Raw genomic sequence first — 23,755 nt, forward strand, 5'->3', positions numbered from 1 at the left:
AACCAGATGGTCCAATAGTTCCACCATTACTGATATTCCAGATTTTAATTAACCGAATTTAAATTCCCCAGCTGCCGTGGTGGGATTTGAACTCGTGTCTCTGGATAGTTAGTCCAGGCCTCTGGATTACTAGCCCAGTAACATAACCACTATGCTACCATTCCCATCCAAGTACAATTAATTCAAACTTGTAGGCTTTTATTATAAATCAGAAATACTGCGCAGAAATTATTTTCAACCTTATACTTAAAGCCAACCAGGCAGAACTTCAATTTCTCACTGGTTGAAACTTGAAATCTTTCCAATACCATAATCACAAACTGCAACAAACACAATTTGAAATAGCTAAGGAGGAGGCTGAAACAGACCTAGGAGTCTTAGTAAACTCAACGGTCATGTCCAACCAATGCAGAGCAACAATTAACAAAGTCAATCGGAAGTTGAACCATCGTCACGAAGAGAATAGAAAAGTCAGAGGAAGTTTTGAACAAACTGCATCGCGTGCTCTGGTCAGACCAGAGTACTGTATTCAGTTATGGACATTGAGAAACGCGAGACAAGGAGGCAGTGCAGAAGAGCCACAAGGCTAATCCCTAATGTCAGGGGTCCGAGTTATTAGGAAAGTTTGGAGCGACTTAGGCTTTTTAGCCTGGAAAAGAGGCATCCGAGAGGTGATCTTAAACAAGGCAGTAAATGGCATGGAAGAAGTTAATCAAAAATATTACTTTAAATTAAATAAATAGTGATAATAGGACAAAACTCTGCTGCCCGTACCCTAACCCGCACCAAGTCCCACGCACCCAATACCCGTGTTCGCTGACCTACATTGGTTCCTGGTCCTGCAACGCCTTGGGTTTAAAATTCTCATCCTGGTTTTCAAATCCCTCCATGGCCTTGCCCACCCCACCTTATCTCTGTAACCTCCTCCAATTCTGGCCTCTTGCACATCCCTGATTTTAATCACTCCACCATTGGCAGTCTTGCCTTCAGCTACCTGGTGCCTAAACTCTGAAATTCACTCCCCAAGCCTCCCTATCTCTCTTTCCTCCTTTAAGATACTCCTTAAAACCTGCCTCTTTGACAAAGCTTTGGGTCACCTGTCCTAATATCTCATGTGGCTCAGTATCCAATTTTGTTTGAGAACACTCCTGTGAAGCGCCTTGAGATGTTTTACTACGTTAAAGGTGCTATATAAATACTACTTGTTGTTGTTGTAGGACAAAGGACACTGGTTCAAACTAGTAAATGGTAACTTTAGGACTAGTACCAGGATGCTGTTCTTCACTCAGAGACCAACACTTGGAATGGACTTCCAGGAAGACTAGTGGTGGTGAAAATCCTGGAATCATTTAAGAAACAACTGGATGCAACAACTGTGGGGGAGGGGACCAGAAGGTGTAGTGTTGTTCTGAATAGATGAATTACATAAGAAGTAAGAGCAGGAGTAGGCCATATGGCCCCTCGAGCCTGCTCTGCCCTTCAATAAGATCATGGCGGATCATCGACCTCAACAATTTCCATATCCCTTTATTCCCCTAAAGTCCAAAAATCTATCTATCTCAGCCTTGAATATACACAAAGACTCAGCATTCACAGCCCTCTGGGGCAGAGAATTCCAAAGATTCACAACGCTGAGTGAAGAATTCCTCCTCATCTCAGTCTTAAGTGGCCTACCCCTTATCCTGAGATGGGCTGAACGGTCTTCCACATCTGTAAATATCTTGTGAGCTTGTCAACTACCAATGTCTAAATAAATATATTGGCCCAGAAATTCAGGTCGGGGGCTTCCCGCGGGTGCAAGCCCCCGACCTGCACTTGCTTTGCGCGCCAGCCATTGAGCTGTGGGCCCCCGTGGAATTGCGATCCTGGGCCTCCTCCAACTGCCGGCGCACAGTGCTTGCGTATCCCAGAGGCGCAGTTAGTTCGATGCGTCCCCTGGGATTACGTGGGCCATGGAGAGCCAATGGTAGCAGGGAATGCTCCATTCATAAGTTTGACAGGAAGATTGTCAAACCTATAAATACTACAAGCCCCAAAACATCACTAAATCTTCAAATAAATTTTTTAAAAACCATCACATTTTTTAAATAAACTATAAATTACAGGAAATAACTATTTTAAACAATAATTTAAATTTTTGAAAAAATTAATTACATTTTCTAACAGGGCTAAAAATAAACTTAAACATAATAAACCTGTGGAAAAAATGTTTTAATTTTAATTAATTCACCACTTACCTTGTAAAAAGCAGGCCTTTTACATGTCTAACTTCTGGAGACTTACCCTCCCGGGAAAACCTGCAAAAAAAAGGTAAGTTCGATGCGCACGCGCAGCCTCTCCTGCGCATGCGTTAGACTTCTGAACCCCTTCTTTCAGGGGAACGGAAGTGCCGGTTTCCCGCGCATGCAGGAAACCGGCACTTCCATTGGGCTTACGGGCGAGTACCTCGTGCGTACTCACCCGTGGAGACCCGAATTTCTGGGCCATTCTAACTGGTTTTAATTCAAAGCATTTATTTTCAGTTAGGGAAGGGGTGTGAAGAGTTTGGTTAGTATTTCCATTTTCCTTCAGCTTGAATATTCTAGTTCATTACAGCCTGGCATTCTAACAGCCCAGATAAACCACGAAGGGCTTCTTGGAAAAATTCTTCATTATAATATTTGTTGATGGAGGCTGATTAAATAAGTGCATACTTTAATGGTTTGTGTGATACATTGAACCACTCAACTTTGTGCACATACTAGCAAAGTAATCAGGAGAGTTGATAAATTCTTTAGGTTGAAATCACTAGGTCTGAACAACCACCTAAAGAGAGTATGAAATGTTTTATGATGAAAAAATGGTGAGTAGCCCACAACCTTTTAGTTTCTGTACATTTCAGAGAGTTCGGCCCTAAACTTGATAGGTACTACCTGAAATTTGAAGAACTTTCTAAAGTACATCTTCTCTCCAGCTTGTGTGGTATAGCTGACAGCACAAACTAAGCTGTAAAGGAAAAGACAAGTGGAAAAATAAATCAATAAAATGAATGCCACATCTTATACAAAATAAAAGATGGGTTTAACCACAAAAGCCCAACAATTAAGGCTTGAATAAATATCAAACTCTAGTGGTACTAATCAATAGGATTGCAACAGGAAGGTGTTGTACAAATCTAGAGGTTGTGTGTGGCTTAGTTTTAAATGCACTTGAGTACTGTGTTTAGTCCTGGTCACCACAGCACAAAGAAACATATGCATGCATTAGATAGGGTGAACCGAAGAGCCACAAGTCTGATCCTTAGTGGAAATAGGATGAGCCATGAAAAAATGAGAAGTGCAAGGGTTACAGTCTTAAAATAATTGGAAGAGCACTAGATAAGAGACATCTTATAAAAAATAAAGTACTAAATGCTATAAAGTAAACCTAATTTACTTCAAAAGTAAATTAGAAAAGTATGATGAAGGCATAAATATAAATTAGCAAAATGTAAAACCAATACAAGTACCTATTTTCCCTCAAAGGGTGATAAATATTTTAAATAATTTGCCATGGTGAGAGTTAGGGACCTAGATAAAACAGATTTAATGGGTTGAATGTCCTTTGAGGGTTTGAGTACAGGAACAAGGATGTCTTGCTGCAGTTGTACAGGGCCTTGGTGAGACCACATCTGGAGTATTGTGTGCAGTTTTGGTTGCCTTATCTGAGGAAGGATATTCTTGCCATGGAGGGAGTTCAGCAAAGATTCACCAGGCTGATACCTGGGATGGCAGGAATGACGTACGAGGAGAGGTTGGGACGATTGGGCTTCTACTTGCTGGAGTTTAGAAGAATGAGAGGGGATCTCATTGAAACTTATAAAATTCTGGCAGGACTGGACAGACTCGATGCAGGGAGGATGTTCCCGATGGTCAGGGAGTCCAGAACCAGGGGTCACAGTCTAAGGATAAGGGGTAGGCCTTTTAGGACAGAAATGAGTAGGAATTTCTTCACCCAGAGAGTGGTGAACCTGTGGAATTCTCTACCACAGAAGGCATAGAGGCCAATTCATTAAATATATTCAAGGAGTTGGATATATTTCTTAAGGCTAAAGGGGATCAAGGGGTATGGGGAGAAAGCAGGGTACTGAGCTTGTATGATCAGCCATGATCACAATGAATGGCGGAGCAGGCTCGAGGGGCCGAATGGCCTACTCCTATCTTCTATGTTTCTATGTTTCTTATACTTGACTTTTCTTGTATTCCGTTATTATATCTATGTGGGCAGATCTATGCGTTTACAAGCGGTTTTGCAACAGAATGCGGGAAATACACAATAGGACTGACGGCATCTGAAAAGAGAAAAAGACTTGACTTTGACCGATTGTTTCTCTTCTCTTCCACCCCCCGCAACCCCTACTTTAGTCTTGCTCAGTTCTATGAAGGGGTTTGCTCATCTCCCAATTTCCAGTTCTGACAAAGAGCCTGCACTCCATTAACCTGTCCACCTGAAGCATTAGCTTGCCTTTTTTCCCCCCCAGATACTGATAGACCTATTGTGTAATTCCAGCATCCCTACTTATCAATAGACAAGAACATTTCCACAACCTGGGATGTTCACATAAACTCCCATTAACCTGGGAATTCATCCACCTTCAATATCATTCCAAAAGTATTTATGGTGGTCCAACATATGCCAAAAACCAATATACACTACATGAAGCAAGCTCATTATAGAGCAACATAGGCTTTTGTGATACATTTCAAGGATTTTGAAGCTTTGAAAATGCACATCAACCACAAAATTACAGAAATGAAAAGATCCTGTGAAGTCCCAGAAACTGCATTGTCACGATTTAAGTCAGTAACACTGGCCCATTATATAATAAATTGAATACAACAGCAACAAAGAGGACCATTTGGCTTAGCAAATTGCTTGCATGATTTTTATGGTAGTCAATGAAAGAACAATGAATGCGCGGCTAGAGAGATGGTGTAGGAGGGAGGGCTTTAGATGCCTGAGGAATTGGAACGGTTTCTGGGGGAGGTGGGACCTCTACAAGCCAGACGGGTTCCACCTCAACAGGAACAGGACCAATATCCTCACGAGAGGGTTTGCTAGTGCTGTTGGGGAGGGTTTAAACTAGCTTGGCAGGGGGATGGGAACCTAAGTATAGAGTCAATAGGGAGGGAGGAAAAACAAAAATGTAGAAAGTAAATTGGAAGGACAGAGGAATCAAGGGCTAGATAGTAGCCAACAAGGAGGTTTGCCTGTACTAAATGGTATATACTTCAATGCAAGGAGCATAGCGAACAAGGCAGATGAGCTGAGGGCACAGGTAGATACTTGGGACTATGATATTACAGCTATTACATAGACGTGGCTGCAAGAGGGGCAGGTATGGCAGCTCAACATTCCTGGTTACAGGATTTTCAGACGGGCTAGAGAGGGAGGTAAAAAGGGAGGGGGGTCGCGGTATTGATTACAAAAACTATTACAGCTGTGAGGAGGGATGATATGTTGGAGGGATCATCAAATGAGGCCATATGGGTCGAATTTAAAAACAAAAAAGGGGCGATCACACTGCTGGGAGTGTACTACAGACCTCCAAACAGTGAGAGGAAGATAGAAGAACAAATATGTAGACAAATTTCTGAGAAGTTCAAAAACTATAGGGCAGCAATAGTAGAACCCCAATATTAACTGGGATAAAATTAGTGTGAAGGGTATAGAAGGTGCAGAATTCCTAAAATGCATCCAGGAGAACTTTTTTAGCCAGTATGTAGCAAGCCCAACAAGGGAGGGGCGGTTCTGGACTTAGTTTTAGGGAATGAAGCTGGGCAGGTATAAGGCGCATCAGCGGGAGAGCATTTTGGTGCTAGTGACCATAATTCTGTTAGATTTAAAGGTAGTTATGGAAAAGGACAAGGATAGATCAGGAATAAAAATTCTAAATTGGGGAAAAGCAAATTTTGCTAAGCTCTGAGGGGATTTAGCCATAGTGGACTGGAAACAGCTACTTGAAGGTGAATCAGTGTCAGAGCAGTGGGAGGCAATCAAGGAGGAGATCCGGAGGGTTCAGACCAAATATGTGCCCTTAAAGAAAAAAGGTGGGACTAACAAATCCAGAGCCCCCTGGATGTCTAGAGACATACAGGGTAGGATAAAGAAAAAAAGGGAGGCGTATGACAGATACCGAGGGCTAAATACGCCAGAATCTTTAGAGGAATACAGAAAGTGCAGGGTTGCAATTAAAAAATGTTTTTTAGGAAAGCAAAGAGAGCATGAAAAATTCTTGGCAAGTAAAATCAAGGAAAACCCAAAGATGTTTTATAAATATATTAAGAGTAAGAGGATAACTAAAGAAAGGGTGGGCCCTATTAGAGATCATGAGGGTAATCGGTGTGTGGAGGCAGGAGACGTCGGTAGGGTTCTTAATGAATACTTTGCGTCTGTTTTCACAAAGGAGAGGGGCAAAGCGGACATTGCTATCAGGGAGGAGTGCGAAATATTAGATGAAATAAACAGTGAGAGGGGAAGTATTAAGGGGTTTAGCAGCTTTAAAAGTGCATAAATCCCTAGGCCCGGATGAAATGTATCCCAGGCTGTTAAGCGAAGCAAAAGAGGACATAGCAGAGGCCCTGACCATCATTTTTCAATCCTCTCTGGCTTCAGGTGTGGTGCCGGAGGACTGCTAATGTGGTACCCTTGTTTAAAAAGGGAGAAAAGGATAGACTGAGTAATTACAGGCCAGTCAGCCTAACCTCGGTGGTGGGAAAATTATTGGAAAGAATTCTGAAGGACAGGATAAATCTTCATTTAGAAAGGACACGGATTAATCAAGGATAGTCAGCATGAATTTGTTAAGGGAAGGTCATGTCTGACAAGCTTGATTGAATTTTTTGAGGAGGTAACAAGGAGGGTAGATGAGGGTAGTGCGTTTGATGTAGTGTATATGGACTTTAGCAAGGCTTTTGATAAGGTTCCACATGGCAGACTGGTCACGAAGTTAAAAGCCCATGGGATCCAGGGAAAATGTCAAGTTGGATTCAAAACTGGCTCGGAGACAGGAAGCAGAGGGAAATGGTTGATGGGTGTTTTTGTGACTGGAAGGCTGTTTCCAGTGGGGTTCCGCACGGCTCAGTACTAGGTCCCTTGCTTTTTGTGGTATATGTCAACGATCTTGACTTGAATATAGAGGGTATGATTAAGAAGTTTGCAGAGGATACTAAAATCAGGTGTGGTTGATACTGAAGAAGAAAGCTGTAGACTGCAGGAAGATATCAATAAATTGGTCAGGTGGGCAGAACAGTGGCAAAAGGAATTCAATCCGGAGAAGTGAGGGGTAATGCATTTGGGGAGGGCTAACAAGGAAAGGGAATACACATTAAATGGTAGGACACTGAGTAGTGTAGAGAAACAAAGGGACCTTGGGGTGCATGTCCACAGATCCCTGAAGGCAGCAGGCCAGGTAGATAAGGTGGTTAAGACATACGGAATGCTTGCCTTTATTAGCCGTGGCACAGAATACAAGAGCAGGGGGGGTTATGCTTCAACTGTATAAAACACTAGTTAGGCCTCAGCTAGAGTACTGCGTGCAGTTCTGGTCACCACATTACAGGAAAAATGTGATTGCACTAGAGGGTACAGAGGAGATTTACAAGGATGTTGCCGGGAGTAAAGAATCTTAGCTATGAGGAAAGACTGGATAGGCTGCATCGGTTTTCCTTGGAACAGAGGAGACCTTAGAGGTGTATAAAATTGAGGGGCATAGATAAAGTGGATAAAGGACTTATTTCCTTTAGCAGAGGGGTCAAAAACCAGGGGGCACAGATTTAAAGTAATTAGTGGAAGGTTCAGAGGGGATTTGTGGGGAAATTTCTTCACCCAGAGGGTGGTGGGGGTCTGGAACTCACTGCCTGAAAGGGTGGTAGAGGCAGGAACCCTAACCACATTTAAAAAGTACTTGGATGTGCACTTGGGATGCTGTAACCTGCAGGGCTACGGACCAAGAGCTGGGAAGTGGGATTAGGCTGGATAGCTCTTTGTTGGCCAGCGCGGACACGATGGGCCGAAATGGCCTCTTTCCGTGCTGTAACTTTCTATGATTCTGTAACAAAATGCTTAAAAATTAATTTCAGAATCCATTAGAACAGCAACATGAACATCTGATCAGTCTGATTAAGATCACATCCAGTTCAATACTAGAAATATATTGGTCTCTTTCCCCTTCTGATTACCTCTAAATCTAAATAGGGCATCAGAGGCCAATTTCATCTTACTTTTTTGGTAAAGGGGAGAAGACAACAAGTGAGGGTACATTTATTTTTAAAATAGGCTTAGTTTGTTTTCCCCCTTACTGTAGTTTCATTGGGCTACATAACAAGTGCAGTAAAAGGGCAAGTGGCCTGCTGCCTGGACTCTGCAATGCTGGTTTTAGTCAGCTACTAGGAAGTAGGGACAACAGTCAGCCAATAGTTTACCTTCTGATTTCTCATCTCTACAACCCACCCCTTAGAGATGTAGATACTTAGTCTCTGCTCTGCACCTTCCCCTTCTGCAAAGTTTGACTGAGATCAAAGTAAGGTGAAGGAAAACATACATGCATTCCTCCACTCTGCCATATGTTCATGCTTCAATATTCAGTAGCACTGCAACATTCAGAAATATTTTTGTCTTTAAATTTACAAATGGAGACTTATTTAAAAATCAAAAAGATAAACAATTTTTATGCTTGCATCTCAGTTTTGGAACCAACCATAGAACAGTGAATTTCTGATGTGAAAATTGCATTTCCTTATAAAAGGAAGTAAGTTTTGAATAATGACAAAATAACGAGTAAACAATAGTGCCACTGTTTAACAAAAGTGCAACACACAAGCAAAAATAAAAAAAAGTGACAAGTGTGAGTTATTACTTAATTGCTGAGAGCAGTGTACAAAATTCTGACAGGGATATTCCATCGGAGATCCCAGGGGTCGTCTTTCCCCACAGAATAATGTAGTGACAGCTCCATGTGGCTGTTTACTGCCGTGGAAGATTCCTGCAGCTTCACACCTATGCCTTTAGTTATGGTCCTTTCATATTCATAAGAACAATCCTTTGATGCACACTTTACTTTCAGTCTCTTTTTAAATGGAAAAACAGGACTTACATGTGCGTTCCAATTTCCTTCACTTCATGGTGAATCACATCATCAATGCAACGGTCAGGCTTAAGTTCAGCCATTGCAGCATTAGAAGCTGACAGGTTTAAACGTTGAGAGCTGGTCTGAAGATCAGCCTTATTTAAAGAGACAAAGGTTAAACAAAAATTCCCAGAATTATTAGTAAAACTAATTAGCAGCGTTTTGCTTTTTAAAAACCTACTTCCACTGAATATCTGAGAAGTTGTGGCACTGTTACAGAAATAGGAATTGACTAGGCATTCCAGTGACGTGGTGAATGCAGGACACAGGTTTGCAGCTGAAATTTCCCACACAGCCAAAGCCCAACTTCAGCCAACACGAGAGAGAGAGAGAAAAGGTGGAATGGAAGCCAACTCAAGCCACTCTCACTCACTTCCTTTCAATCTGTTACAAGGAAGCACTCTTGGCCAAACAAATACAGTGCAGCAGTGGACGGGAGGAAAAGGAAAGAAAAAGATAAAAACGAAGAGGAAAACTTTAAAGTAACCAGCTGCGTGGTGGGTGGGGGGGGTTGCAAATCTGAAATCCGCACCTAATAGGTGCCATATGTAATTTCAAGCACTTCTTGTATGAGGATCTTAATTGCTCAAAATGAAAATTGCTCTTATGATCACAAAACGCAGAAAGAGGCCATTCAGCCCATCGGGCTCATCCGTTCTACAGAAACCCATCTTCTCCAGCACAACATTCAACTAGTTCTTGAATGATTCCATTGATTTTTGCCTCCTCTGCCACACCTGAAAGATCATTCCAGGTATTGATCATTGTGCACAAGAGGTGCTTCTTGACATAAGCCCTGAACTTGCCTTTTACCAGTTTGTACCCCATGTTCTACTGTTGTGGTTTAACTTGACAAAATGCTCTTGATCAATCTTCTACATGGAGCTTCTTAAATAGCTATATAAAATCTACTTATTTGCTTTCTTTCAAGGGCAAAGAATAAGTTTTTATAAACTTTCTTAACTCCGTTCTCTGATGCTAGGAATCAGCCTCTTGGTATTTTGCTGTATTACTTCAAGAAATTGGATGCTTACTTGAGTCAATCAAGATGCAGCTAGACACAGATTTAGGGGAAGATGCATCATAGATTTCTTTGGAAGATTGGGCTAGATGGGGCAAATGGATCTCGCCACATCTGTAATTAATATTGTGAAACCACATTGGCCAATTACTAGAGTTATTTTCATGCAAGTAATCCTAAAGCTTATTCCTAATGAATGATTCCATGGATTTACTTTGCCTGTTATTCATGAAAGATGGAATGGAGCTGTAGTTATCCAGTCACTGCCAGTAATTCACCCCAGAATTATACAGCTCAAAATGCTTTCTCCAGATACAACCCAAGTTTGGGAGGACCAAACCTGTAATTGTACTACCAGGTGTTTTCGGTTCAAATGAAAATAGTACAAAAATGTCACCCATCCGCAACTGCACAGTTCTGAAATCCTAGTGACAACACAGGAATTTGTTCATTAATACCAGAAAATTTCCAGAAATACTAGTCAGTAGAAAACAGAGTGGAACCTGCATGGAAATATTTTTTTTATAAATTACATTTCCACAAGTAACTCAGATGTATAATCTAATTATATACCTTACCTTAACTAAGATATCCTTAACAACTTGCACACTGTCATTATGTACACTGATGTAGCTTGAAAAGGTTTCTCCTAAAAAAATATTCCTGCCCAAAATGAGAAATACAAATGTGAAATTAACAAATCATATTTCTGCATGTCACTATAATGTTGCACAATGAAGTAGCATAACCCAAACGATGCATATTAAAATATAAATTTCAGAGTTTAAAGTAGCAACCGTGTGTAACATTTGAATACAAGTGAGCTTTTAGAAGACAGCATTTTTCACAACAGGAAATTAGAAAGTCTTTTATAACTGTCTTTTAGTTCCTCTCGCCACATCTGTACTCCACTCCAATGTGAAATGAATGCCCTGCCATCATGTGGCAAGTTAGAATTTACACTTACAGCATTTTCCATTAAATTTATATTTGTCACCCCCCACCCGACTCAGCTGGTTAAACCAATAAGTTCAGCATACAGACTAAAGGGCAAAAACTCAAATCCTGATCGGTGCCGAGTTAGCTTGTATGAAGATAAAATGACTAGTGATTCTTTTGGATGGATGCACTAAATAGTCCTCAGAATTCTGTTTCCATTCTCCCCAAAACTTTGGGGGGGGGGGGGGGGAGGGCGGAAAGAGAGGGGGGGAAAGGAGGGAGAGGAGAGAAGAAACGAAAGAGAAATGCATGCCTGAACGACAGAATATATGTAAATGAGATAAGCTTACCCAAAGTTCTGAGGGAGAGTCAGCATTTCGCCCAACATAAAGGCCTCTGCTCCTTTAACTGTAGAGGGATCATCTTTCATAAGTTGACTAAAAAGATCTCCTACGGTAAAAATTGTGTCATTAACCAGCATTCTCGTTTCCAGAATACATTTCTCAAATATTAAACGAGCAACTTTCTGTCCAAAAAGGGATTCAGGAAATAGACCTTTCCAACATTTCAATAATCTTTAAGACAATTTCCCATGGGAGGGAGAGGAGGAGGAGATTTGGAATAGTCAGTACTGGAGTCAGGAGACAGTTTTGAACTTCACGTGGATAGGTGTTTGGGGGGGGGGGGGGGGGGGGTAGGTGTTAGTGGGCCAGGGATGATTTCCCTGTTCAATGGAGAAGGGAGGGGTTTGTGGGCCATGGACAGTGGCAAGTCAGACAGAATTACCTCAATGCTTTTCAGTTAGGGGATTTGGCCTACTCAGTGAGGCAGAGTAGAGAATGCAGAGTGAGCACTGCAATGCTGCTTAGGACAGAGATTTCTGGTGCACATTTGTGGGGAAGGAGGAGTGATTGGGGGTGGGGGGGGCGCGCTGGGAAGGAGAAAGAGAAGAAAATGGCTGAAGGTTGAATCTAGTGCAGGTGTGGGCTTTGAAGAGATGGCTGTAAAAACAGCCAAAACATTGAACACCAAAAATGGCTCAGCTGGGTGCGCTGTCAGTGCGTAGATTGGACAGCAGAGGTGGGGGGGGGGGGGGTGGTAAACTGAACAGAAGGGGCAAAGGAATGGATAAATTGACCAGTCATTAAGACTAGGAAAGTTTATTTAAAAGGGGGCTTGGGCTCATAGGCCAGAGTGGTAGAGATGTTGTGCAGATGAGGTAATCATCTAAGTGTGCGGAGATGGCATGCAGAACAGCAGAGAGGGGTTGAAATTAATACTTGCATGTATTTTCACTCCTCTGCTGTCACGGGTGGTGCAACGGGAGTTTCAGGAAGGAATAGGATATGTTGTCAACAAATGGGATTTGCCGTTATTAGAAATGCATTGCGGGAATACTGTGTATAGGTGGGCTAGATGGACCAAAGGTCTTCTCCTGTCTGAAACTGTTACTATGTCAGCAAGATGGTTAGGCAGAGTGAACCTTTAGCTTAATAGTAGCATTCCTGCCTTTGTCCTGAGGTGCAAGATTCGAACCCTACTCCAGATAGTTCCAGCATGTGGAGGCTGGAGCTCTGGCTCAGAATTCTGGATTGATATCCAGTGGGATACTCATGGTGTGGGTATGGGTGTGGGTAGACCCCACCCCTCATCATATAGGTTATGGAAGGCCATAAAATCCTCCCACTGTAAAGGACTAAACACCCTATCGGCCGGTATAAAGATGGTTACAGCCTTGGAAGGAACGTTCAGGTCATAGCCGGTCAGACTGTTAATCCTCTCACAACTTCACACTGTTCTCCAAGGGAAGAATCTGAAGATATGAAAACATGACGACTGCTGGCTGACACAAAATGAAGCTCAAACACTTAAAGCGTCACTTGGTGGCAGAGGCTGCAACTGCATGCAGAATTAACCTTTATTTTGCTGATAACAGGTACGACATGCAAATGTTGACACTTTACATTGAATTTCCCATTCACCAAGCCGGACAGGCATTTTCAAATGGAACGTAGCAACCCATTCATGTTTTATAATAGATATATTATAGATATATAAAAGGACAATCCCTTTTATCAGACTTGATTTATTCCAATGCAAATAGTTTGTTGTATATTTTCAGTATTCACATTGAGAATCAAAAATTTAAACAGACCTAGGAAAGTGCTAGGATAAAAACCACATTTTCTACCTTCCTTCAATATGTAATTGGCATTTTATCATAATGCAAGAGATACATTTTTGCGGAAGTGAAGAAAGGGAGTAAATTACTCTCTTCAACAATTTTTTTTACTTTGATTTTACAAAGTTCCATATTCACTACAAGCCTGGTAATGCTCAACTTTGGGAAAGTCCACCATCACCAGAACGACTGCACTCAAAACCAGCAACCCAAAAAACAAAGTCAAGCAGATGTCTGTCCAGTTATACACTAACTGGTTTCAGCACAGTGTTGGATGGCTCCAAAATGCACCACAAAATGGCACTATGGACATCACTCCATTATTGGATGATGTATTCTGGGTGATGTGTGTATGCGCAGTGTTATTTTATATATTAAAACAGCATTTTTGCAAAGCCAGTGTGAGGGGCTCGATATGAACAGACCAGTTTCAGTTGTACTCACGTCAAACCAGCATTGACCAAGATTCTAATACTAGGAGGCAACAGAATTTTGTGCATATCGAAAACTTACATATCAAAGAGCAGAAATGAGAATTTATAAACTCTCAGATTAGCTACAGATTATCTCTGGATAGCCAATGAACAGTTATCATTCAGATTTAGAATATACTTTGATGTGTTGCATGTTAACATTCTTAATTATCTAAAATGATTGTTTTCAGCATTATAAGAGAGTGCACAATGAGCCTGACTCACCTGGAAGGTCTCGATCTTCACAGGTCACTGGCAGGTTGGTAAACAACGTTGGTTTGGTTAATCTCATCACTAGAATATGAAATAAGGAAAGAATTATGATATACAGAGTCAAAATGACTAAGTCAAAAAGAAATGACACAAAGATTAGTCAAAATCAAAGAGCACTAGCTACAGTAAAGAAAATTAGGCCATTTAACCAGACATTAACCACGGTGTTAAAATATTGAGTGTGTATTATAGGAACATTGGAACAAGGGTAGGCCATTCAGCCCTCAAGCCTGTTCTGCCATTCAATTAAAGCTTGACTGATCTGTAATTCAATCCCATTTACCTGCCTTTTCGCCATCTCAATACCCTTATCCAACAAAAAGTTAATACAGCAAGTCTTTTGTAAATTATGAATTTTTAATTTATAAAAGACAATTTTCTGGAAATTTCAAACACTTAATATTTTGAGGAAATGGTATGAAATCACTGCATTATGTGATTGTTGTGTTGATCCAAGGGTTAACTACAAGTATGCTGCCATTGGAAATCTCCACAAATGGCCCGACAGGTTCCTTCATAACACAGGAGGTAAGTCACCTATAACAACCCGCCATCTCTCTAGGATTTGTTTTTGTAGCACAGAGAACATGCAGTAGACAGTGAAATGATCATCTCCCAACTGACCATTGCTTACCCCTCCAGGGTTCAAATACAGATCAGCCAGGAAAAGGTAGATAGGATTCTCCATTCTCCTCTCATTCCCATTAAGGCACAATTCATCCATGAAGATGATGAAGGCAGGCCACTGGCTTACAGTGAGCAAATAAGAGAAATTCCTTTATTACACAAGATTCCTGGAATTTTAACCAGTGTTTTAGGGATCACGTCCTGTGATTTTGATCACAGGACCACTGGTTTACTAGTAACTGAGTAATATAAAATTTGGTTATTACTTTATCAGATTACCGGATCACATTTCACAATTCTATTGATTTGTCCATGAAAACCACAATCCAGTCATCTTCATAAGGGATTATACTAATCAAGATCAATGACCTTCTAAAGAGCCAACATTTTGTAGTTTTAGTAAACTAAACTCCAAATGGGTATGTGTAGTGGTTATATTAATGGACTAGTAATCCAGAGAATGCGAGCTCAAATCCCACCATGGCAATTTGAGAACTTGAATTCAATTTTAAGAATAATGTGGGGGGAAAAAAAAAAGTGTTAAATGCAGATATCAGTAAAAGTGACCAAAAAGCTGCTGGATTGTTGTAACAACCCAACTGAGTCAATACTGTCCTGTAGAGAAGGAAACCTGCCTTCCTTGCATGAATTGGCCTATATATGAGATTCCAGTCCCACAAAACATGGTCGACTCTTAACTGTCCTTTATAGTGGCCCACGAAGCCACTCAGTTGTATCAAATCGTGGCGCAGACTGCAGCGGTTCAAGTCAGTCCACCACCACCTGCTTGGAGCAACTAAGGATGGGCAATAAATGCCCACATCAAAAATGATTATTTTATTTTTTTATTTTTTTTATAAAGTAAACTCTGATGCAACCAGATTACACCACACCCTTGTATTGAGGCGTTATCTAAAAAAAGTAACAGGCAAATAGAAATTATGCACAGGAAGCCAAGTTGTCCCATTGTGGCTATGGCAGTGCTAGTTCTTCAAATGCAGCTGGTCACTAAAATCCCATTACCTGTACCCTGCTTTTCCCCCACATCCCTTCCTGTTTAAATATGTATTCAAATTTCTATAAATTGTGTTATAAGGGACAATTTTATGACTTCGCCTTTCTGGCAGGGAGCCTCAGTGAAGGAAGATGAGAGGACTGAACTTGGCCGCATCCTCAATCTCGCGTCACAGATACATCTGTCCACAATAGCACTGGTAGGAGCGACACCACACAGTTCTTGTGAAAATAAAGTCTTGTCTTGAGTGAGGACACCCTTCATTGTGTACATAAGAACATAAGAAATAGGAGCAGGAGTAGGCCATTTTGCCCCTCGAGTCTGCTCCGCTATTCAATAAGATCATGGCTGATCTTCAACCTCAACTCCACTTTCCTGCACTATCCCCATATCCCTTAATAATCAAAAATCTATCAATCTCGGTCTTGAATATACTCAACGACACAGCCTCCACAGCCCTCTGGGGTAGAGAATTCCAAAGATTCACCACCCTCCGAGTGAAGAAATTGCTCATCTCAGTCCTAAATGGCTGACCCCTTATTCTGAGACTGTGGCACCTGGTTCTAGACTCCCCAGCCAGGGGAATCATTCCCCCTACATCTACCCGGTCATGCCCTGTAAGAATTTGTATGTTTCAATGAGATCACCTCTCAAATATAGGCCTAGTCTGCTCAATCTCTCCTCATTAAGTCAATCCCCTCATCCCAGGAATCAGTCTGGTGAACCTTCGTTGCACTCCCTCTATGGCAAGTATATCCTTCCTTAGGTAAGGAGACCAAAACTGTACACAATACTCCAGGTGTGGTTTCACCAGGGCCCTATATAATTGCAGCAAGACATCTTTACTCTTATACTCAAATCCTCTTGTAATAAAGGCCAACATACCATTTGCTTCCCTAATTGCTTGCTGTACCAGCACGCTAACTTTGTGATTTATGTACAAGGACACTCTGGTCCCTCTGAACACCAACATTTCCCAATCTCTCACCATTTAAAAAATATTCTGCTTTTCTATTTTTCCTACCAAAGTGGATAACTTCACATTTCTCCACATTATATTCCATTTGACATGTTCTTGCCCACTTACTTAGCCTGTCTATATCCCCATGAAGCCTTTTTGCATCCTCCTCACAAATTCCATTCCCACCTAGCTTTGTATCAGCAGTAAACTTGGACATATTACATTTGATCCCCTCATCCAAATCATTGATGTAGATTGTGAATAGCTGAGGTCCAAGCACGGATCCTTGTGGTACCCCACTAGTTACAGTCTGCCAACCCAAAAATGACCCATTTATTCCTACTCTGTTTTCTGTCCGTTAACCAATCCTCAATCCATGCTAGTATATTACCCCCAATCCCGAGCCCCAATTTTGTTTAATAACCTCTTGTGTGGCACCTTATCAAGTGCCTTCTGAAAATCCAAATACACCACATCCACTGGTTCCCCCTTATCTATTCTGCTAGTTACAACCTCAAAAAACTCCAACAGATTTGTCAAACACGATTTCCCTTTCATAAATTCATGTTGACTCTGCCCAATCCTATTATTATTTTCTAAGTGCCCTGTTACCATATCCTTAATAATAGATTCTAGCATTTTCCCTACTACTGATGTCAAGCTAACTGGTTTGTAGTCATCAGTTTTCTCTCCCCCTCCTTTCTTAAATAGTGGGGTTACATTTGCTATCTTCCAATCCGCAGGAACCATTCTAGAATCTATGGATTTTGGAAAATGACAACCAATGCATCCACTGTCTCTATAGTAGTATGACAGTACCGACGTGCTAAGTGTGACAGACATCTAGCAGCCCAAAACTGCCATTAGCAGAATTGTTTCCACGACAGTATGTAAGCTCACAACCAAAAGGTGCCAGGGGACTGGCGGATAGCTAAAGTAAGACCAATATTTAAGAAGGGGGATAGAACACGTCCAGGGAATTATAGACCAGTCAGCTTAACATCGGTGGTAGGAAAAATAATGGTAACCCTACTAAAAGGAGAGAATAGAAGATCTAGAAATCAAAAATATAATAATGAATCGTCAACATAGATTTCAAAAGGGAAAGCCTTGCTTGACCAACCTCATTGAATTTTTTGAAGAGGTAACAGGGAGAGTAGACAATGATAGTGCAGTAGATGTAATTTATCTGGATTTTCAAAAGGCCTTCGATAAGGTACCCCATAATGGACTGATGAACAAGGTCAGAGAATGCAGAGTCAGAGGACAAGTAGCAGAATGGATTGCTGGCTGGCTTCAGGACAGAAAGCAGAGAGTAGGAGTAAAGGATAGCTATTCACAGTGGCAGAAGGTGGGTAGTGGTGTTCCACAAAGATCAGTGCTGGGACCACTGTTGTTCACATTTTACATTAACTATTTAAACTTTGAAATCAAAAACACAATTTCTAAATTTGCAGATGACACCAAATTTTGGTTGGGGGGGGGGGGGTGCGGTGAGGAAAGAGGGGGAAAGAGTCAATACTGAGGAGGACTGCAACAAATTACAGGACGCCATGAATAAACTTGCAGAATGGGCATATAATTGGCAAATGAAGTTCAACACAGATAAATGTGAGGTATTACATTTTGGTAGGAAGAATAGGGTGGTCACTTATCACTTGGAGAGTGCGAGTCTAGGTGGGGTAGAGGAACAAAGGGATCTAGGAGTACAATTACACAAATCACTAAAAGTTGCGACACAGGTTAACAAGGCCATAAAAAAGCAAACCAAGCACTAGGGTTTATTTCTAGAGGGATAGAATTGGGAAGCGATGCGCTATCAATTACTCATAAAAGACTGAGAGTTAAGAGAGTAACTAAAGGCTTTTATTAACAAAAGAATGAAGGTCTGCCTCGAGTGGTCGACTGGTCCAGAAATACAAAGGGCTGGGGAGCAGTCACCTTTATACTAGGACTTGTGGGAGGAGTCAGCCGAGGCATGTCCAGGCATGTACACAGTGGAATACAAACAGTGGTTTACCACAGGAAGTTATGCTAAACCTGTATCGAAAGTTGGTTAGACCACACTTGGAGTGCTGCGTACAGTTCTGGTCGCCATATTGGCCATTTTTTTCCAATCAGAGGCTTCCTGCGTGTGTATGCCTCAGATCCGGAAAAAAAAATCTACGAATTTACCTGCTGGCTCCGTAGGTCCTGACACTTCCGATCCTGGGCATCTCCTGGTCCGCGCGTGCAGAGGCCCAGGCAGTTTGCAAGCGTCCCTAGGGTCATGTGGGACATGGGGAACCAATGGAAGAAGGGAATCCCCCTTCACACTTTTAACCGGTCTCTCTGGACAGAGCTGTCAAAAGTATGAATGGGGATCACTCAAAAAAAACACAAACATAATTTTTTTTTTAAATCACGTATTTAAAATTACATTAAATTTAATATTTTAAACAAAACTTATTTTTTTTACAAAAAATTGAAGTTTTTTACTGGGCTAAAAATAAACTTAGCTTTTTCGCTTTTTTTTTTTTTAAAAAGAAGTATTTTTAAATTATAAATGAGTGAAACTTTTTTTTTTTTTTATTTAAACTTTTTTTTTTTTTTAAACTCTTATGCTGGCCTTAGGCCTGCTTTTACCAGGCGCAAGATTTCTAAGGGTTTTCAGCGGGCGGAGGTTCTGCAGAAAGCGGAACTCTCCACCCGCAGAGGCCCTTCTCCAGGACAGGCGTGCGATCTGTCAAGAGGATTCTTAACCGATCGGAAATGCCGGTTTTCAGCGCATGCCTGAAACCGGCACTTGCGAGGCACCTACGGGTGTGTACACACCCGTGGGGGTCAGAAAATACAGGCCATTATAAAAAGGATAGACACGCACTGGAGAAGGTGCAGAGAAAATTTACAAGGATGATACCAGAAATGCAAGGGTATACATATCAGGAAAGGATGAACAGGCTGGGTCTCTTGAAAAAGGCTGAGGGGTGACCTAATAGAGGTCTTTAAAATTATGAAAGGTTTTAGTAGATAGAGAGAATGCTTCCACTTGTGGGGGAAGAGCATAACTAGAGGCCATCAATGTAAGATAATCACCAAGAAATCCAATAGGGAATTCAGAAGAAACTTCTTTACCCAAAGAGTGGCGAGAATGTGGAACTCGGTACCACAGGGAGTGGTTGAAGCGAATAGTATAGATGCATGTAAGGGGAGGCTAAACAAGCATATGAGGGAGAAGAGAATAGAGTGTTATGCTGATAGAGTTAGATGAGGAAAGACGGGAGGATCGAGTGGAGCATAAACGCCGAATGGCCTGATTCTGTGCAGTTGTACAGGGCCTTGGTGAGACCACACCTCGAGTATTGTGCACAGTTTTGATCGCCTTATCTGAGGAAGGATGGTCTAGCCACGGAGGGAGTGCAGTGAAGATTCACCAGACTGATACCTGGGATGGCAGGAATGACGTATGAAGAGAGATTGGGTCGATTAGGCTTATATTCGCTAGAGTTTAGAAGAATGAGAGGGGATCTCATTAAAACTTATACAATTCCAACAGGACTAGACAGACTAGATGCAGGATGTTCCCGATGGCAGGGGAGTCCAGAACCAGGGGTCACAGTCGAAGGATAAGGGGTAAGCCATTTAGGACTGAGATAAGGAGGAATTTCTTCACCCAGAGAGAGTGGTGAACCTGTGGAATTCTCTACCACAGAAGACAGTTGAGGCCAATTCATTAAATATATTCAAGGAGTTAGATATATTTCTTAAGGCTAGGGGGATCAAGGGATATGGGGAGAAAGCAGGGACAGGGTACTGAATTTGGATGATCAGCCATGATCTCATTGAATGGCAGAGCAGGCTCGAGGAGCCGAATGGCCTACTCCTGCTCCTATCTTCTATGTTTCTATATATCCTATGCAAGTTATATATCCCTCACTCTCATCACCATGAAGCCGAGACATCAGCCCTGGATCAATGAAGAGGGCAGATGGCCATTCAAGCAGGCCGATTATTAATCGTCATCTGGAATATATTAAGTTTTGAAACTTCCTGTATGTGTCATGGTTTGGCTGTTATTGTATCTCACACCTAGATGTTGATTTTAAGCTGGAAAACATACTTTCTATTAAACCTACCTTTCAGTCCTGTGGAGCTTTATGGCACCTGCTTGACTGTGCCTCGATGATCCCAGCCTACAGCCCTGGTCTGGTTCCTCTCTGCATCCATGACCCGAAAACCAGCCTGCGGCACTGGCTAGATTCCTCCCTCCTCTCAACCCATGTCTTTATCTCCACCACCAGCCCATCATGTAGACTCTGGAATAGTTCCCATGGATTGGAGGGTAGCTAATGTAACCCCACTATTTAAAAGAGGTGGTAGAAAGGAAACAGGGAATTATAGACCAGTAAGTCTGACATTGGTAGTGGGGAAAATGCTAGAGTCCATTATAAAAGATGTAATAGCAGAGCACTTGGAAAACAGTGACAGGATCGGACAAAGTCAACATGGATTTACAAAAGGTAAATCATGCTCGACTAATCTACTGGAATTTTTTGAGGATGTAACTGGTAGAATAGATAAGGGAGAACTAGTGGATGTGGTGTATTTGGACTTCAGAAGGCTTTCGATAAGGTCCCGCATAAGAGATTGGCGTGTAAAGTTAAGGCACATGGGATTGGGGGTAAGGTACTGACTTGGAGAGAGAACTGGTTGGCAGACAGGAAGCAAAGAGTTGGAATAAACAGGTCTTTTTCCAAGTGGCAGGCAGTGACTAGTGGGGTACCGCAGGGATCGGTGCTAGGACCCCAGCTATTCACAATATATATTGGACCAAAAATTCGGGTCGGGGGCTTCCCGCGGGTGCAAGCCCCCGATCTGCACTCACCCTGCGCGCTGACATCTGAAGCCCGGGCCTGCTTGCATTTCCTGTCACAGGCCCGGTTCAGATGTCAGCGCGCAGTGCTTACCTGATCCAGCGGCGTAGTTAGTGCGATGTGCCGGCTGGGATCAGGTGAGCACTGTACGACCAATCAGGGGAGGGGAAGGTTCATTCATGAGTTTGAGTGTAAGAACTGTCAAACTCATGAAAACTACAGGGGCCCAAAACACTATTTAAACTTTAAATAAAAATTAAAAAAACATCCCAATCATTAAATTAAGTATAAATAAGTTTTTTTTTTAAATTTAAACAATAATTTTTTTTTTTTTGAAAAAAATAAATTTTTAATAAAAAGGGTCTAAAACTAAACTTACCTTATTGTAGATACTTTAAAATAATAAACCTGTGGGAAAAAAAAATTCTAAATTACACTAAAACACCACTTACCTGTAAAAATAAATACTTACGTGTGCTTTTTACAAGCGTAAAGACCGGAGGCCTTTAGACATGCGCAAATCCCCCAAAACAGAGGAAATCCAAGACGCACGCGCTGCCCCCTACAGTGCACGCGCTAGCCTCTTCAACTCTTGGGTTAGAGTAGAGGAAATGCCGGTTTTCAGCGCCTGCGCTGTGCATGCTGAAAACCGGCATTTCCTCCGGCCAGACGCGCGAGTACCCCTTCCGTACTCACGCGTTTGGGGAGGAATTTCTGCCCCATTAATGATCTAGACGAGGGAACTAGATGTAATATCTCCAAGTTTGCAGATGACACAAAGCTGGGTGGGTGTGTGTGCTGTGAGGAGGATGCAGGGAAACTCCAGTATGATTTGGACAGGTTGGGTGATTGGGCAGATGCATGGCAGATGCAGTATATGCATGGCAGATGCAGTATAATGTGGATAAGTGCGAGGTTATCCACTTTGGTGGCAAAAACAGGAAGACAGATTATCTGAACGGCAATAGATTGGGAAAAGGGGAAGTGCAACGAGACCTGGGTGTCCTTGTGCACCAGTCGCTGAGGGTAAGCATGCAGGTGCAGCAGGTGGTTAAGGCGGCAAATGGTATGTTGGCCTTCATAGCAAGAGGATTCAAGTACAGGAGCAAGGATGTCTTGCTGCAGTTGCACAGGGCCTTGGTGAGACCACACCTTGAGTATTGTGTGCAGTTCTGGTCGCCTTATCTGAGGAAGGATGTTCTTGCCATGGAGGGAGTGCAGAGAATATTCACCAGACTGATACCTGGGATGGCAGGAATGATGTATGAAGACAGATTAGGGTCGATTAGGCTTATATTCACTAGAGTTTAGTAGATTCGAGAGGGGATCTCATTAAAACTTATACAATTCTAACAGGACTAGACAGACTAGATGCAGGATGTTCCCAATGGCGGGGGAGTCCAGAACCAGGGGTCACAGTCTAAGGATAAGGGGTAAGCCATTTAGGACGGAGATAAGGAGGAATTTCTTCACCCAGAGTGTGGTGAACTTGTGGAATTCTCTACCACAGAAGGCAGTTAAGGCCAACATTAAATATATTCAAGAAGGAGTTGGATATATTTCTTAAGGCTAAAGGGATATGGGGAGATGGCAGGGACAGGGTACTGAATTTGGATGATCAGCCATGATCTCATTAAATGGTGGAGCAGGCTCGAGGGGCCGAATGGCCTACGCCTGCTCCTATCTTCTATGTCTCTATGTACCACCAGCCAATGACCCTGGCCAGATCCATTATCTTCCCTAATCTACTCGCTCCTTTCCCCCCGCCCCCTCCCCCCCCCCCACAAAACCTGTGACAACCCAGCCCAAACGGAGAGAAAAAAAGACAGGAAAAATACTGCAGAAGACCAAAGACATAACCAGAGAAGAGAGAGGAAGTACCAAGGCGGAGATGAGAAGGCAAGAGAAAGATTCCTTTGAATGACAGATTCACTAGCAACTGAGAAATTGTATTTACTGTCCTTATAAAAGGCGATTATTAGCACGAGTTAAAATTTGTATGTTATTCATACAAATTAAGCTACAATTGACTAAATGAACAAACAAAATTGGCTACAGCAGGGGATTTTCAAGGTAACTAACTGAACTGTATTTTTTAATGCTTTGTATACAGTAGGTTGGATATATTGATGACTAGATTGGTGCAACTATCAATTTACTTCAGGTGTGTGTCCACATCCCTCTGTTGTTATTGAAGTCAAGTAAGTAAGTAAGTGTGAATTATTACATTTCACTTTGGAATGAAAGTGACTGTAGCAACATTGTG

At 42.0% G+C, this 23,755-nt stretch overlaps 1 protein-coding gene across 4 annotated transcripts in view; it reads right to left on the bottom strand.

Moving 5' to 3' along the window:
- The window catches only part of trappc13 (trafficking protein particle complex subunit 13), a 92,129-nt gene that overhangs the window by 37,456 nt on the left and 30,918 nt on the right, over positions 1 to 23,755 (bottom strand). For all 4 annotated transcript variants that reach the window (XM_085971009.1, XM_085970999.1, XM_085970992.1 and 1 more), the window contains exons 2-6: positions 13,986 to 14,054; positions 11,456 to 11,555; positions 10,745 to 10,829; positions 9,113 to 9,240; positions 2,913 to 2,985 (exon numbers count right to left, since the gene is read on the bottom strand). In XM_085971009.1, coding sequence (XP_085827135.1) covers positions 2,913 to 2,985; positions 9,113 to 9,240; positions 10,745 to 10,829; positions 11,456 to 11,555; positions 13,986 to 14,054 — 455 coding nt within the window. The remainder of the gene's footprint in view (positions 1 to 2,912; positions 2,986 to 9,112; positions 9,241 to 10,744; positions 10,830 to 11,455; positions 11,556 to 13,985; positions 14,055 to 23,755) is intronic.

Source organism: Somniosus microcephalus, chromosome 2 (genome assembly GCF_052327205.1).
Source record: "Somniosus microcephalus isolate GS21.2 chromosome 2, FLI_Smic_1.0, whole genome shotgun sequence".
In the NCBI taxonomy this organism is placed as follows: Eukaryota; Metazoa; Chordata; class Chondrichthyes; order Squaliformes; family Somniosidae; genus Somniosus; species Somniosus microcephalus.